This window comes from Mytilus edulis, chromosome 1 (assembly GCF_963676685.1).
Source record: "Mytilus edulis chromosome 1, xbMytEdul2.2, whole genome shotgun sequence".
Lineage (NCBI taxonomy): Eukaryota > Metazoa > Mollusca > Bivalvia > Mytilida > Mytilidae > Mytilus > Mytilus edulis.
Window position 1 is genome coordinate 49,225,130 of NC_092344.1, and position 14,981 is coordinate 49,240,110.

The 14,981-nt window shown below is 32.6% G+C and overlaps 1 protein-coding gene across 2 annotated transcripts in view; it reads left to right on the forward strand.

Moving 5' to 3' along the window:
• LOC139513286 (glutamate receptor-interacting protein 1-like) overlaps positions 1 to 14,981 on the forward strand; it is a 44,701-nt gene that overhangs the window by 16,715 nt on the left and 13,005 nt on the right. For both annotated transcript variants that reach the window (XM_071301653.1, XM_071301659.1), the window contains 7 exons: positions 2,897 to 2,974; positions 4,852 to 4,918; positions 5,237 to 5,382; positions 7,086 to 7,227; positions 8,340 to 8,485; positions 10,686 to 10,705; positions 14,576 to 14,738. In XM_071301653.1, coding sequence (XP_071157754.1) covers positions 2,897 to 2,974; positions 4,852 to 4,918; positions 5,237 to 5,382; positions 7,086 to 7,227; positions 8,340 to 8,485; positions 10,686 to 10,705; positions 14,576 to 14,738 — 762 coding nt within the window. The remainder of the gene's footprint in view (positions 1 to 2,896; positions 2,975 to 4,851; positions 4,919 to 5,236; positions 5,383 to 7,085; positions 7,228 to 8,339; positions 8,486 to 10,685; positions 10,706 to 14,575; positions 14,739 to 14,981) is intronic.

Genomic DNA, 14,981 nt, shown 5'->3' on the forward strand with positions numbered 1-14,981 from the left:
TTATTTTATTGGTAAATACAGGAAAAAAAGAAGGTAAAAATGTACACACAAAAATTCAAATGCAATATAAATTATTTTCAAAAGCTTTATTGTGTTTGAAATTGATTTGTCTGAAGTAGTATAGAATTTCCATGAAAGAGCTTTCATTGTTGTATTTATCTAATTTTACTATTTTTTAGAAGATATTTCCTTACTCTATATTTTGTCAGCAAAACATAAACTGAAAATGAAACAAAAGACTTATGTAAGCTATTGCTTGTTGGTTTGTTGTGAAATTGTCAATTGTCAATTTATATGCATTAGTAGGATTTCATGACAGTAAGTTTCATTGGTTGGTTAAACTAAGGAATATGGTAATAGTTTGAATCGATCAGTTTCATTGGTGGATAAGGTAACTGTCTTGGGTATCAGTTCAGTGCTGTTCAGCTTCAATGGTTGTCAACATGAGTATTTCGAAAATGACATTCCTCCTTTTGAGTCACTTAAAATGACACATATAGGTTAAGCACTGTGCATTTTTGCATATTGAAAGCAAGGCTTTTCAACTATCTAGACCACTGATCTACTTGTACCTACATACCCTAGGATTTTAAAACAAAGAGAACAAGATCATCCTTCTCTATTTGTATTTATTTTATCTTCATTTACCAAAGATTAAATAATAAATTTTCATTGGATTGTTAAAAATGTGTTGTTAAGAGGGTGTTTAATTTGATTGATTTCTATAAACAAAGCCATTCAAGATTCAGTGCATTTAGTGAACACTTTGATTCAAGATTAGTTCATGCACACAAAACACATGAATTTTTATTATCAGCAACAGTAATGTTTTTATAACTAGCTATAGTCCATTATGTTTTGATATTTTTGTTGATTAAAAGGTTTTGAAGGCAGATCTTTGAATTAAAATCAATTCAATGCTTGCTTCTGATTCTGCTTTTGTCATTGGTGGACTCCATCATTTCAGATTATTCTGCCACATATGGCTTGATATATTGTATAAACATTTACATATTGCCAAAGACTGTTCTTTGACCCTTAGATATGATTGGCTTTTTGTGTGTCTTTGGGTTGCTGTCTCATTAATTGACAAATACCGGAAATCTGTTTCTTCACATTACTATTTTTAAAGGGTTCAGATAAAACAACAGCTCAAGAAAACGTTAAGTGATTCAGTTTTTATCTCGCCTTGACGGAGCCAAAAAGCGAGACATAGGTATGCTGTTTCCGGCGTCGGCTACAGCGACGGCGTCAACAATGTATTAGTTTGTGATTAGGTCTAGTTTATGGTGAACCACAAGTGGTAGGTCAATCATATTTTGTATGCAGTTGCATAAGTATTGGCACATCTCATTTCCATGGAGATTATTTAGCCCTGCCCCCTCAGTCATGGTCTATTGACTTAGAAGCTTTTGATTATTATATATGTATTAGTTTGTGATTTAATAGGTCAGTTTATGGGGAACCACAAGTGGTAGGTCAATGATATTTGGTATGCAGTTGTATAAGCATATTGACATATCTCATTTCCATGGAGATAATTTGTCTCCGCCCCCTTAGTCATGGTCTATTGACTTTGAAATTTTTTCTTATTTTTATGCCCCACCTATGATAGTAGAGGGGCATTATGTTTTCTGGTCTGTGCGTCCTTTCGTCTGTCCGTCCGTCTGTTCGTCCGACGGTCCGTCCCATTTCAGGTTAAAGTTTTTGTTCAAGGTAGTTTTTGAAGAAACTAAAGTCCAATCAACTTGAAACTTAGTACACATGTTCCTTATGATATGATCTTTCTTATTTAAAAACAAAATTTATATTTAGACCCCATTTTCATGGTCCACTGAACATAGAAATTAAAAGTGTGAGTTTCAGGTTAAAGTTTTTGGTCAAGGTAGTTTTCAATGAAGTTTAAGTCCAATCAACTTGAAACTTAGTACACATGTTCCCTTTTGGTTGATCTTTTTACTTTTCAGGCCAAATTAGATTTTTTACCCAATTTCACGGTCCATTGAACATGGAAAATAATAATGCGAGTGGGGCATCCGTGTACTTTGGACACATTCTTGATAATACATATACTAGTTTGTGATTAGGACAGTTAATGGGGAACCACAAGTGGTACTCTGGTAGGTCAATGATGTTAAAGTATTGCTATTTTGATTTCAACATTTGCATTATGAAAATTACAAAAAGACGAGACATTATGAAAATTACAAAAAGGCGAGACATATCTCTGTGATAACAGTTTTGTTTATTAACATATCATTTATGGTGATATATACATATGTATTAGTGAAAAAAAAGAAAATTTAAACCCTTGAATGGAGAGAACTTAGACATAAATATTGTGATCTTTAGAAGATGCTTCAAAAACAAATGAGGAGGTATGGTAAAAGCTATGTTCTGCTCATGAAATTGTAAAATTTGTAAAATTCTTTAACCTGTCAACATACACCTTATCACTATTTGAAAATCTGTCCCACTTGACCTGAGAATCTGTCCTGCTTGAACTTTTGACGTCATACAACAATCACATTTCCATTGTGGCATTAGATATTTTCTATAATGACTTCAAAATTTTACAGGATATTTTGTGATGTCCAGTAATGGCAGACAAAAAGCGATATGGTGTATAAGGTACACCTAACAATTGAACTTTTTGCAAAGTTTTAAGAAACTCCTATTGAAAAGATTATAAGATATTTCTTTGGCTGACAAGACGTTTTTATCTATTGACTATTCCAAATGTGTTAAATGCTATTCAATAAGAACTCAATTAAGTTTAATATATGTGAAACTTAAAATTATTGGAAGTTTCTAAGAAGTTAGGAATATTCTTAGAAGTAAACAAATAACAATTTTCTTGCAAAAAAATTAAATAAAATAAATCTATGTTTTTCAGAATCAGTGATTTTGACATCTGGAACATTTGTGGTCAAACTACCAATGGTGAAAACAGGTTTAGGTGTTTGCTTGTCAGGTACGACATATCGAAAAAATAGAATTTGTCAATGCAATTCATCTTTGAAGCCTAAACTTTTGTTCATCTGATAACCAACTTTCTGTCAACTGGTTCATAGTAAAAAGTAAAATCACAAAAATACTGAACTCAGAGGAAAATCAATTCGGAAAGTCCATAATCACATGGCAAAATCAAATAACAAAATGCATAAAAAACGAATGGACAAGAACTGTCATATTCCTGACTTGGTACAGGCATTTTCAAATGTTGAAAATTGTGGATTGAACCTGGTTTTATATCATGCTATTAACATCAGTGTTCCAGCTAGGCCGTTTTCAGAGGGCGCGGCGCCCGCCCTTTTCCGAGTGGCGCCCTGTGCCCTTTTTACAGTTTCCAGGGCGCCCTGCCTTTTTTGAAGATCGATTGCATATTAATTAGCGTATTGATATGATACGCTAATAACTAAATTTTACCTGGGGAAAAGATTATGACTTTGTTTACCACCCCAAGCTAATCAATGGTTACAACTGGTGTCATAATCTGTTGTTATAGGTAATCCGTTTATCGGATGGGTCATTAATGATCATCAACATTAATTCGTTCAAATAGAATCGGTCAGTCGGCAATTATCTCAGAAGAAATGTGCATACAACAACTTGGGCACAATTTGCGATGTTTACCGTAGTTTCATGGAAGAAACGTAATGACAGAAAGTTGGAAAACCATTATAAACTCGTTGAAGACATTGTTTTACTTGTTTTCTGTAAAATAAACAGAAAATTCAGACGTATTTGTCATTGACTGCCTTCATTTTTGATACGAAAATAACAAAAATCCGCCGCCATATTGTGATCATATTTACATCATATTTACGTACTGTTTATAATCCTCCAAAAGAAGGAGCACACCCGAATAAAGAAAGATAACTCAATCTGATTTTTTTCCTAGCATTGAGTAACCCATTTACATATTCTAAAATGTGTCTCCATACTTCTTGCTTAAGAATATATATGTTTAGGTATTTATTTTGAGTTATGGGAAAAGTTAAAGAGGGTCTTAGTAGCAGTGTTGGTAGGGTGCCTTGGTCATCTTTTTCTGTATTCTTTATTTTTGATACTATTTTTCACTGTTGCTTTATATCCTAAAATTGTGAATTTACTGAGCACAGCTGTTTTGTGCTGTATTGCCATCAAGCACAGCAGGGGTAGCAAGGTGAAACTGGTAAAATGTGGTAGACCATAGAAACAGTATTAAACAGATCTCCTTTCAAAACATACTGCATATAAAGTTCAACTGTGCCAAGCAATGATAAAAAAACTTGTGTGACAAGCTGCTTGACAAGTTTTTCAGCCTTAAAAGTAGAAAGATAGAGTTCTATATGGGCTAAAGATGTTGTTCTTGTATAACCTGTGATTCAACGAATAAACACAAATGTTTGATTAACATCTTTTATTAAAATATGCCCTTTTCATATTATCATATCGCGCGTTAAATGCCCTTTTTCAGGATTGGCACCCTGCCCTTTTGAAAACCTAGCTGGAACACTGAACATTGCAATATGGGGTAAAGGTTTTCATATCACGTTTTTAATACTCTCTAAACAAATAGATAGAATTTACCACATTTAAAAAATATTGATTAAAATGTGAGTGGCTTCTGATGTAGTCAATTTTGATTAAAGCAGCTCAACTTTTTCATAACTGAGGACAGTGGAGTGACTATAATAATGGATTTTAATTAAAAGTAGAAGAAAACTTGTTGATAAAGATACATGATGTTACTATTTTCATAGATAATTAGTAAGCTGTGAAAAATTTGTTAGACTGTTACGTGCACTGAGATGCTTAAAATTAATCAATGACTTATAAATAATTGAAATGTTCACCCTTTAATAGGAGCTGGTGGTAAAGCAAATGACCATTTGATCATCACAGATGTTAAGAAGGGAAGTGTAGCACACAGGTAAAATTAATTACTAGTACTTTATTTATAAAGAAAGGTTTTTGAAAGAGTACATTTTTTCTAGATAGATTATTCATGATGTACAATTTGTTAGTAATTATGAAAAAAATTCTTCTAGATGAAATTTAATATTTGGAGCATACCAGTACATGTTGCAGCAAAACACACTGTCAGTTAATATCAGACATGTATTTAGTCTGGTGGTAGTGTATATGTGTGTATACTTTTTTTGTAAGCAACGGAAATAAAAACATTAAAAAATGATGACAATTTAAACTGTGAATGAAAATAAAAAATAATTTGGTTGTTTATTTTCAGATGTGGATCAATCCAGCCAGGAGATAAGCTGCTGGCTATTAATGATGTTAAAACAGAGAACATGCTGGTGGAGGATGCTTTACACTTATTACAATCCACTGATGACATCATCAAATTACGTCTAAAGAGGGATGATCCATATTCAGGTAAGATAGCTGTATGCTGTTCATTAAAGAGAACAAAGAAAAAGAAGAAGGAATTGGATAAAAGACTGAAATTGAACAGTTTTTACCAGGCTGATTACAAAATGTGTTTTATTGAAGAATTAAGCCCGTCTTATTCTGGTTTTTGGGATACTATTGCTTTTAAGCAATCTGTAGACTTATACCATTGACTCAGGGCCATGCCCTCACGTCAACCGTTTTATTCTAAACATCAAGGAACATCTCAAATGCTTGAGATTATCTTGCTTTAAATGGTATAAAAAACAAAAGGATTGAATTTAAACAACTGTCCTATAATCTTCTTCTCATAATCTACATGTTTCGATATTTCCCTTGACTTGAATGCATGTTTTTAACAACACGGAAAATCAGAATTAAGCAGTATTTATATTTAGTGTTTTTATAAATTTAGAAACACGTCAGAGGGAATTCCCCAGTTTTGATAACATGCAATTCCGATAGATAAATCTATTTCTGTCAAATAAGAACTGAAGTGAACTTTTCTTATATGTCAACGTTATGAAACTGATATTCGATATCGTACTTCCATAAAGAAATGGAGGTCGTTTAATTAACATTCAATACATGTCCTTGCTACAAATCACAAGTTTAGGGTTTGTTAGGTAATTATGCGCATGCGTATAGTTTTCTTGACTCGAAGGGGTATCAGATTGAATGGTTGCTCTGGATTCCCCACTCCATTGATTAATTTGAAACTCACAAGATCCTTTCTATGTCTGTCTGCTATTGGGGGTTATTGTTGTTGCATAATTTTAAATCATATGCATCATTTAAATTAAAATAAATGTAGTCCACAATGTAAAGGTGTAACTAGAACACTGGAGTCTTCCATATTATCGATTCAAGTTGTCTCCCTTCTGTAAGTAACTTTCGTCAAACAACGATACGTTGAGAAAAATTAACTCGTTCTGTCAATAGATGTCATATTATATTAAAACCAATCGTAATGTAAACAGAGGAATGTGTACGAAAAGGAGTCATGCCCACTGACCCAAAAGAAATTAAATATTTTTAAAAAGAGTTAGGAATGGGGTTCCATCTAGAATTCACGTAGGAAAATAGGTAATAAGGTTCGAAGTCAAATACCTTCTCTCATTCTCAGTGATTTCTTTTGAAAGTAAACTTGGAATTGATAGTACAAAAATAAAAAAACAATAAGTACATTGTTCATACACTTGTATCGAGAATTGGCTATTTTTAAAGTTGAATAACTATTCAGATTACGTAAATTACATTTTACGAGCATTTTACAGGTGCAGTTGAATTATTTTTGAAAAAAATACTAATACATGTATCAATGAAAACAATGGCAGTCTTATCCCTCAGAGCAATCTGCTCTTTGATTCATTTTTTACCATGGTATTTTCTTTGTCCTTTTGCTGTTGAGATTTTCTTTCTGTATTTATCAAACCATTTAGTACCTTAAATTGGGTGTAATTAAAGTTGCACAATTTTTGTATAGGTCATTAAGATTTGATTTTGTCAACATATGATTTCTTCAGATCAGTTATGTTGCAAATATTCATCAAAACATTTGTTAAGTTACTGTTGATAAGAGTTTAAAAGTATTGAATAAAAAATTGGAGTAAAATTATTGATCCTGGAAGGTGTACTAAATTAAAGTATATAGGAGATGTATATTTATGTCTTTTAATGTCCAATAGATGACAGTGGAGAAGAATGTGTGATGTATACAGTTGAAATGCAGAGAAGAGGAGGCCCATTAGGGATAACAATATCTGGTACAGATACCCCAGGGGACCCTATTATTATATCAGATCTGGTGGAAGGAGGTTTAGCAGTAAAGTAAGTGGTTTAGTGTTTAGCAGAGAAGAGGAGGCCCATTAGGGATAACAATATCCGGTACAGATACACTAGGGGACCCTATAATTATATCAGATCTGGTGGAAGGAGGTTTAGCAGTAAGGTAAGTGGTTTAGTGTTTAGCAGAGAAGAGGAGGCCCATTAGGGATAACAATATCTGGCACAGACACCCCAGGGGACCCTATTATTATATCAAATCTGGTGGAAGGAGGTTTAGCAGTAAGGTAAGTGGTTTAGTGTTTAGCAGAGAAGAGGAGGCCCATTAGGGATAACAATATCAGGTACTGATACACCAGGGGATCCTATTATTATATCAGATCTGGTGGAAGGAGGTTTAGCAGTCAGGTAAGTGTTTGAGTGTTGCAAACTTTTATTAGCTCATTTTGTCATCACTTGAAATATATCATCAACTGAAGCTAACTTACCAAACTATCTGAATAGCTTTATAACCAGGTTTAATCTGCAATTTTCTACATAAAAAAAATGTCAGGAATAAGACAGTTGTTAACCATTCGTTTGATAGTTTGAGTTTTTGATTGTGCCATTTGATTAGTGACGTTTTGAATTTTCTTCAGAGTTCAGTATTTTTGTGATTTTACTTTTTATATACAAAAGTGTTTTGACAATTACAGCTCTTTTCATAATGCTAGCAGGACAAAGGTTTGTTTGGCTTGCTTGCTTTGTTTGTATCAATCTTTGCTCAAGCATTGTAATTAAGATTGACATCTGCAAACAATATAATTATGTGGATTTATATACACGGGTACTACCTCACCATTTAGCCTTCAACAATGATTCAACAAACACCCGTTACAGTATAAACAGCTATAACAAATCAAAGGCCCAACATGAAAAATTGTGAAACATTTCAAATGAGAAAACTAATCGCCTAATTGATAAAAATACAATTTACAAAGTAAAAAAAACAAATATGACAGACAAGTACCAACAACAACCACTGTACAGACCTAGTAGAGGCACATAAAGAATGTGGTAGGGTTAAACATTATTGTAAGTGTGTTAGCGTCAACAATCTCTCTTTTGTCTTATAAATGCAATCCTATTGAAAAGTAATTGTTTTCCTTTTTTTGTAGAACTGGTGCTATACATATTGGTGATAGGTTATTAGCTATAAATGGTGATACAACAAGGGGGAAAACTCTTACAGAAGCCACTAATATGTTACAATGTGCGGTTGAACTTGTTACTTTGAAGATAGCTAGACCTGCTGAGACCTCAAGTGAGTAACTAAAGAGTCAAACACTTTTTATACGACTGCAAAAATTGAAAAATTTTTGGTCGTATATTGGTATCACGTTGGCGTCGTCGTCGTCGGAAGACATTTGGTTTTCGCACTCTAACTTTAGTAAAAGTAAATAGAAATCTATGAAATTTAAACACAAGGTTTATGACCATAAAAGGAAGGTTGGGATTGATTTTGGGTGTTTTGGTCCCAACAGTTTAGGAATTAGGGGCCAAAAAGGGCCCAAATAAGCATTTTTCTTGGTTTGCGAACAATAACTTTAGTATAAGTAAACAGAAATCTATGAAATTTAAAATAAGGTCTATGACCACAAAAGGAAGGTTGGAATTGATTTTGGGAGTTTTAGTCCCAACATTTTAGGAATCAGGGTCCGAAAACAGGTCCCAAATAAGCATTTTTCTTGGTTTTTGCACAATAACTTTAGTATAAGTTAATAGAAATCTATGAATTAAAATTAAACTTTGTTTGAGTTCATCAAAAAATGAATTATTGGGGTTCTTTGATAAGCCAAATCTAACTGTGTATTCAGATTCTTAATTTTTGGTCCTGTTTTCAAATTGGTCTACATTAAGGTCCAAAGGGTCCAAAATTAAACTTAGCTTGATTTTTACAAAAAATGAATTCTTGGGGTTCTTTGATATGCTGAATCTAAACATGTACTTAGATTTTTGATTATAGGCCCAAATCGGGGTCCAAAATTATTATATTAAGTATTGTGCAATAGCAAGAAACATTCAATCGCACAGTATTGTGCAATAGCAAGAAATCTTCAATTGAACAGAAGTGTGCAATAGCAAGAAATATCTAATTGCACAATATTGCGCAATAGCAAGAAATTTTCAATTGCAAAGTTTTGCGCAATAGCAAGAAATCTTCAATCACACAGTATTGTCCCGTTTTCAAATTGGTCTACATGAAGGTCCAAAGGGTCAAATATTAAACTTTGTTTGATTTCAACAAAAATTGAATATATGAATTTCTTCAATATGCTGAATCTAACTATGTATTTAGATTTTTAATATTTGGGCCCTGTTATCAAATTGGTCCACATTGAGGTCTAAAGGGTCTAAAATTGAACATTATTTGATTTCATCAAAAAATGAATTCTTGGGGTTCTATGATATGCTGAATCTAACCATGTATTTAGATTTTGAATATTGGACCATAATAGGTAAATGTTCAATTTAAAAATTTTTAGTTTTTAAGTTTAAGTTCTTAGACCACATTCATTCTGTGTCAGAAACCTATGTTGTGTCAACTATTTAATCACAATCCAAGTTCAGAGCTGTATCAAGCTTAAATGTTGTGTCCATACTTGCCCCAACTGTTCAGGGTTCGACCTCTGCGGTGGTATAAAGCTACGCCCTGCAGAGCATCTGGTTGACACTAAAATAAGCAAATAGATTACATTGGACATCAGTAAATGGAAGAGCAGTATTGTTCATTCTGGTTGTAGCTTAGTCTCTCTCTGAGTTACGATTCTTTATAAATTAAGTTACCTAGCTAAATGTTTTATTTTTCTGACATCTATATATTCCTTGATCAAAATAGATAGTTATTACCAAGTATTTGCAGAAATGTTTTACAAAATTAGACTTCATCTTGCAATAATTACATTAGATGTATGTTTCATTATAATACTTTATTCTGATTGGCTAACTGTACATCACATGTTATTCCGTAAGCAGTTGCATTGCTCAATACAACTTTTTATTCATGATAATACGTGGTCCAACAATAAAGTGCACAGGTGAATTGAATAAAAAAATATATAAAATTCGTGTTTTCATGATCAGAGCTAAAAAATGTAATTATAAGTATTGAATGCTTCTTTTTGTATTTTTATAGGGTTGTAAAGGCGTTGACCGTGCGCACATTTTAAGAATGAAGCGCTTCCGCGCTTCATACAAAATGTACTTCGGTCAACGCTTTTACACCCCAATAAAGTTACAAAAAGAAGCATTCAATTCTTAAATACAATGTATTAAAGCTGATTACCAAATGCCAAAGGCTTTTAGTTTGTGTAAGATACAGCAGTCAGTTAGTTATAAACAATGAATACTTTTTGTTGTCAAATTATTTTTCTATTTCGAAGTTCACCAAAAATTTTTATCTTTTTTTTACTTTTTCACTCCCTTTTTTAGTTGAATTAAATATCTAAATTCTTATCTTTCAGAAACTAAAGGAAAGAAGTTGGTAAGTTATGGAATACTGGAGAACCATTCACATATTATTACTTTTTATACGACCGCAAAATTTGAAAAAATTTTCGTCGTATATTGCTATCACGTTGGCGTCGTCGTCGTCGTTGTCCGAATACTTTTAGTTTTCGCACTCTAACTTTAGTAAAAGTGAATGGAAATCTATGAAATTTTAACACAAGGTTTATGACCACAAAAGGAAGGTTAGTATTGATTTTGGGAGTTTTGGTCCCAACATTTTAGGAATTAGGGGCCAAAAAGGGCCCAAATAAGCATTTTCTTGGTTTTCGCACTATAACTTTAGTTTAAGTTAATAGAAATCTATGAAATTTTGACACAAGGTTTATGACCACAAAAGAACGGTTGGGATTGATTTTGGGAGTTTTTGTTTCAACAGTTTAGGAATTAGGGGCCAAAAAAGGGCCCAAATAAGCATTATTCTTGGTTTTCGCACAATAACTTTAGTTTAAGTAAAATAGAAATCAATGAAATTTAAACACAATGTTAATGACTACAAAAGGAAGGTTGGTATTGATTTTGGGAGTTTAGGTCCCAACAGTTTAGGAATTAGGGGCCAAAAAGGGACCCAAATAAGCATTTTTCTTGGTTTTCGCACCATAACGTTAGTATAAGTAAATAGAAATCTATGAAATTTAAACACAAGGTTTATGACCATAAAAGGAAGGTTGGTATTGATTTTGGGAGTTTTGGTCCCAACAGAATAAGGGGCCCAAAGGGTCCAAAATTAAACTTTGTTTGATTTCATCAAAATTGAATAATTGGGGTTCTTTGATATGCCGAATCTAACTGTCATGACTGTGTATGTAGATTCTTAACTTTTGGTCCCATTTTCAAATTGGTCTACATTAAGGTCCAAAGGGTCCAAAATTAAACTTAGTTTGATTTTGACAAAAAATGAATCAGTTAGGTTCTTTGATATGCTGAATCTAAAAATGTACTTAGATTCTTGATTATTGGCCCAGTTTTCAAGTTGGTCCAAATCGGGGTCCAAAATTAAACTTTGTTTGATTTCATCAAAAATTGAATAAATGGGGTTCTTTGATATACCAAATCTAACTGTGTATGTAGATTCTTCATTTTTGGTCCTGTTTTCAATTTGGTCTACACTAAAGTCTAAAGGGTCCAAAATTAAACTTGGTCTGATTTTAACAAAAATTGAAATCTTGGGGTTCTTTGATATGCTGAATCCAAAAATGTACTTATATTTTTTATTATGGGCCCAGTTTTCAAGTTGGTCCAAATCAGGATCTAAAATAATTATATTAAGTATTGTGCAATAGCAAGTCTTTTCAATTGCACAGTATTGCGCAATGGCAAGAAATATCTAATTGCACAATATTGTGAAATAGCAAATTTTTTTTTAATTAGAGTTATCTTTCTTTGTCCAGAATAGTAAGCAAGAAATATCTAATTGCAAAATATTGTGCAATAGCAAGATTTTTTTTTAATTGGAGTTATCTTTCTTTGTCCAGAATCAACTTAAATCTTTGTTATATACAATATACAATGTATATTCACTTTTTACTACCAACTGATAAATTAAAATAATCTTTACCATTCAGTGATAACAAGCAGTTTTTTTACATCTTAATATTTTATGATGTATTTAAATGAGTAGTTATTGTTGCAAACTCCATTAGAAATTTTAATTGAGATTAGTTTTGGAATAAGGGAAAGGGGGATGTGATTAAAAAAATTGGGTTCAATTTTTCTCATTTGAAATTTCATAAATAAAAAAGAAAATTTCTTCAAACATTTTTTTGAGAGGATTAATATTCAACAGCATAGTGAATTGCTCTAAGAGAAAACAAAAATTTTAAGTTCATTAGAACACATTCATTCTGTGTCAGAAACCTATGCTGTGTAAACTATTTAATCACAATCCAAATTTAGAGCTGAATCCAGCTTGAATGTTGTGTCCTTACTTGCCCCAACCGTTCAGGGTTCAACCTCTGCGGTCATATAAAGCTACGCCCTGCGGAGCATCTGGTTATACCTACAATAGTAGAGGGCATTGCATATTTCTGGGTATCTTCCATCCTTTTGTCCATATGTCTGGACTGTGTCAGGTTACAGGTTAATTTTCACTGTTCACTGAAGATGGAAATACAGCTGAAGTGGGCTACAGACACAGATTCCTGGTTGATATGAGGTCAATTTCTTTTAGAGAATGCTATGAACTTTTTAAATAAAATTGAGAATGGAAATGGGGAATGTGCCAAAGAGACAACAACCCGACCATAGAAAAAAACAACAGCAGAAGGTCACCAACAGGTCTTCAATGTAGGGAGAAATTCCCGCACCCGGAGGCGTCCTTCAACTGGCCCCTAAACAAATATATACTAGTTCAGTGATAATGAACGCCATACTAATTTCCAAATTGTACTTTAATATTTTAATGAACATAAAACCAATGCATAACATCAGTTCAGAAATGACAACAACTATAACTATTTTTACAATATATACAAAACTAGGGAGAGAAGTTTTCTCTTGATTCATTTCAATCTGCAAGACTTTAACAATTTTATTTTGTAGATCAGCTGATATATTCAGTGATTTTGCTAGCGCTTGTCACTTTTGTAATTTACAAAACGATTTTCACATTGACGAAAGTATTTTAAATCAATTTTGTCACTTAAATTTTGAGAGTGTAAAAATATTTTCGTATTAAAATACTATAAATCTAACTTTGTCTTTATGTTTTTGACAAGTTTATGACCCCCAGGTAATTAAAATTTGTAACAGGTATTACAAGTTGTGATTACAACTAATCCGCTTATCTCCATCGGATGGGTCACTTATCCGTTAATTAAACCTCATAATTGACCATCATAATTATTTTTCCGGGGAAGATCAGTCAGTCGGCATTTCATCAACCATCAGTACAGTTTTGTCGTTTGATCAAAATTGTTTCCCCCCGGACAGTTCAGATTTGAATTTCAATATTTCTCAAACGATCACAATTTGAAGTTCATTTGTCGTAGATTCGTCATTCGAACATATTCTCATCATATTTGATATAAATTTTCATCAAAAACTTTCGACAATTTCCATTTGAAATATAGAACTTTATTCAAAATATTCAAAAATGTTTTCAGGAGTCAAACAGGTGCTTCCTGTTCTGCGTGCTACGCATGTGTGAAAGTATTCTCTTGACTATTTATAGGCAGCAAAAATGTAAAATACAAAATCAGTTAGTATGAATTAAATGAAAGAGACATATATATCTCAATTTAAATTGAAAAATGCCAATTTCCTGATGAATCCGGACTCGTTTTGAATTTATTATCCACTTGTCACTTCCCGTTTTCATTTCATTTTAAAACCAAAAGTAGAAAACGTGATCTATTCATGATTTGTTTACAACCTCCTCACACGTAATTATAATCGTTCCAAAAAGGATTTTATTCATTTCCAACTTAATAGAAATGATTTCCAAATATTGATTTAGACGTTTTATAAGGATAATGATTATGCATTGAGATAATCATTGCAAGTTAATTTCTGCTGTGATTCCTTGTTTAAAAAAAAAAAATGGAATCTAACTTGGGTTGATCAGGAATGTCCTCTGGAACAAACTGAAGAGAAATTGTGAACTAAATTTCTGAAACCCCTGTCAGAATCTTTCATAATAAGAGCCAATACAGTCAAATCATACAATAGCTGCCAATTATGCCTAAGTCCTTTAAAATCTGACAAATCCAAAGATGAAGCTAGTAATTAATATACATCCTTGGTCCCTTTTGGTTTCTACACAAAAAAGGTTGATTTTAATAGCGCGCAAAAGTGACTAAAGCTTTCAAAATCCTAGCTTAAACCCTGTATATTACTTATATTTTAGGGGGATACATGTAGATCTACAACTCCAGTGGCTAGTGTGGATAGTGCTATGGAATCATGGGATAGCTCTGCACCAGAAACAGGACAAATTTATCATAATATTGGAACAGTACTATCTAATGGAAAACCACAGTTGTTACCAAAACCCAGCAAAAATAAAAGTGGTAATTGTAAATTAAAATTTAGGCAAACTTCTTTTATAGTCTATCGGAAATTTTGTGAATAATGCCAATAAGGCTTAAAGAACAAAAAGAGAAACAATTCAAAAGAAAAAACTAACAGCATGACGTTAATGAATTATAAATGGAATCTTCAACAGCCACTGACTACAGGCTCCTGGTTTGGGATAGCCACTGATAGGATGTACCCTGGTTTAACATGTATATGATAGCTCAACCCTCTCTCTT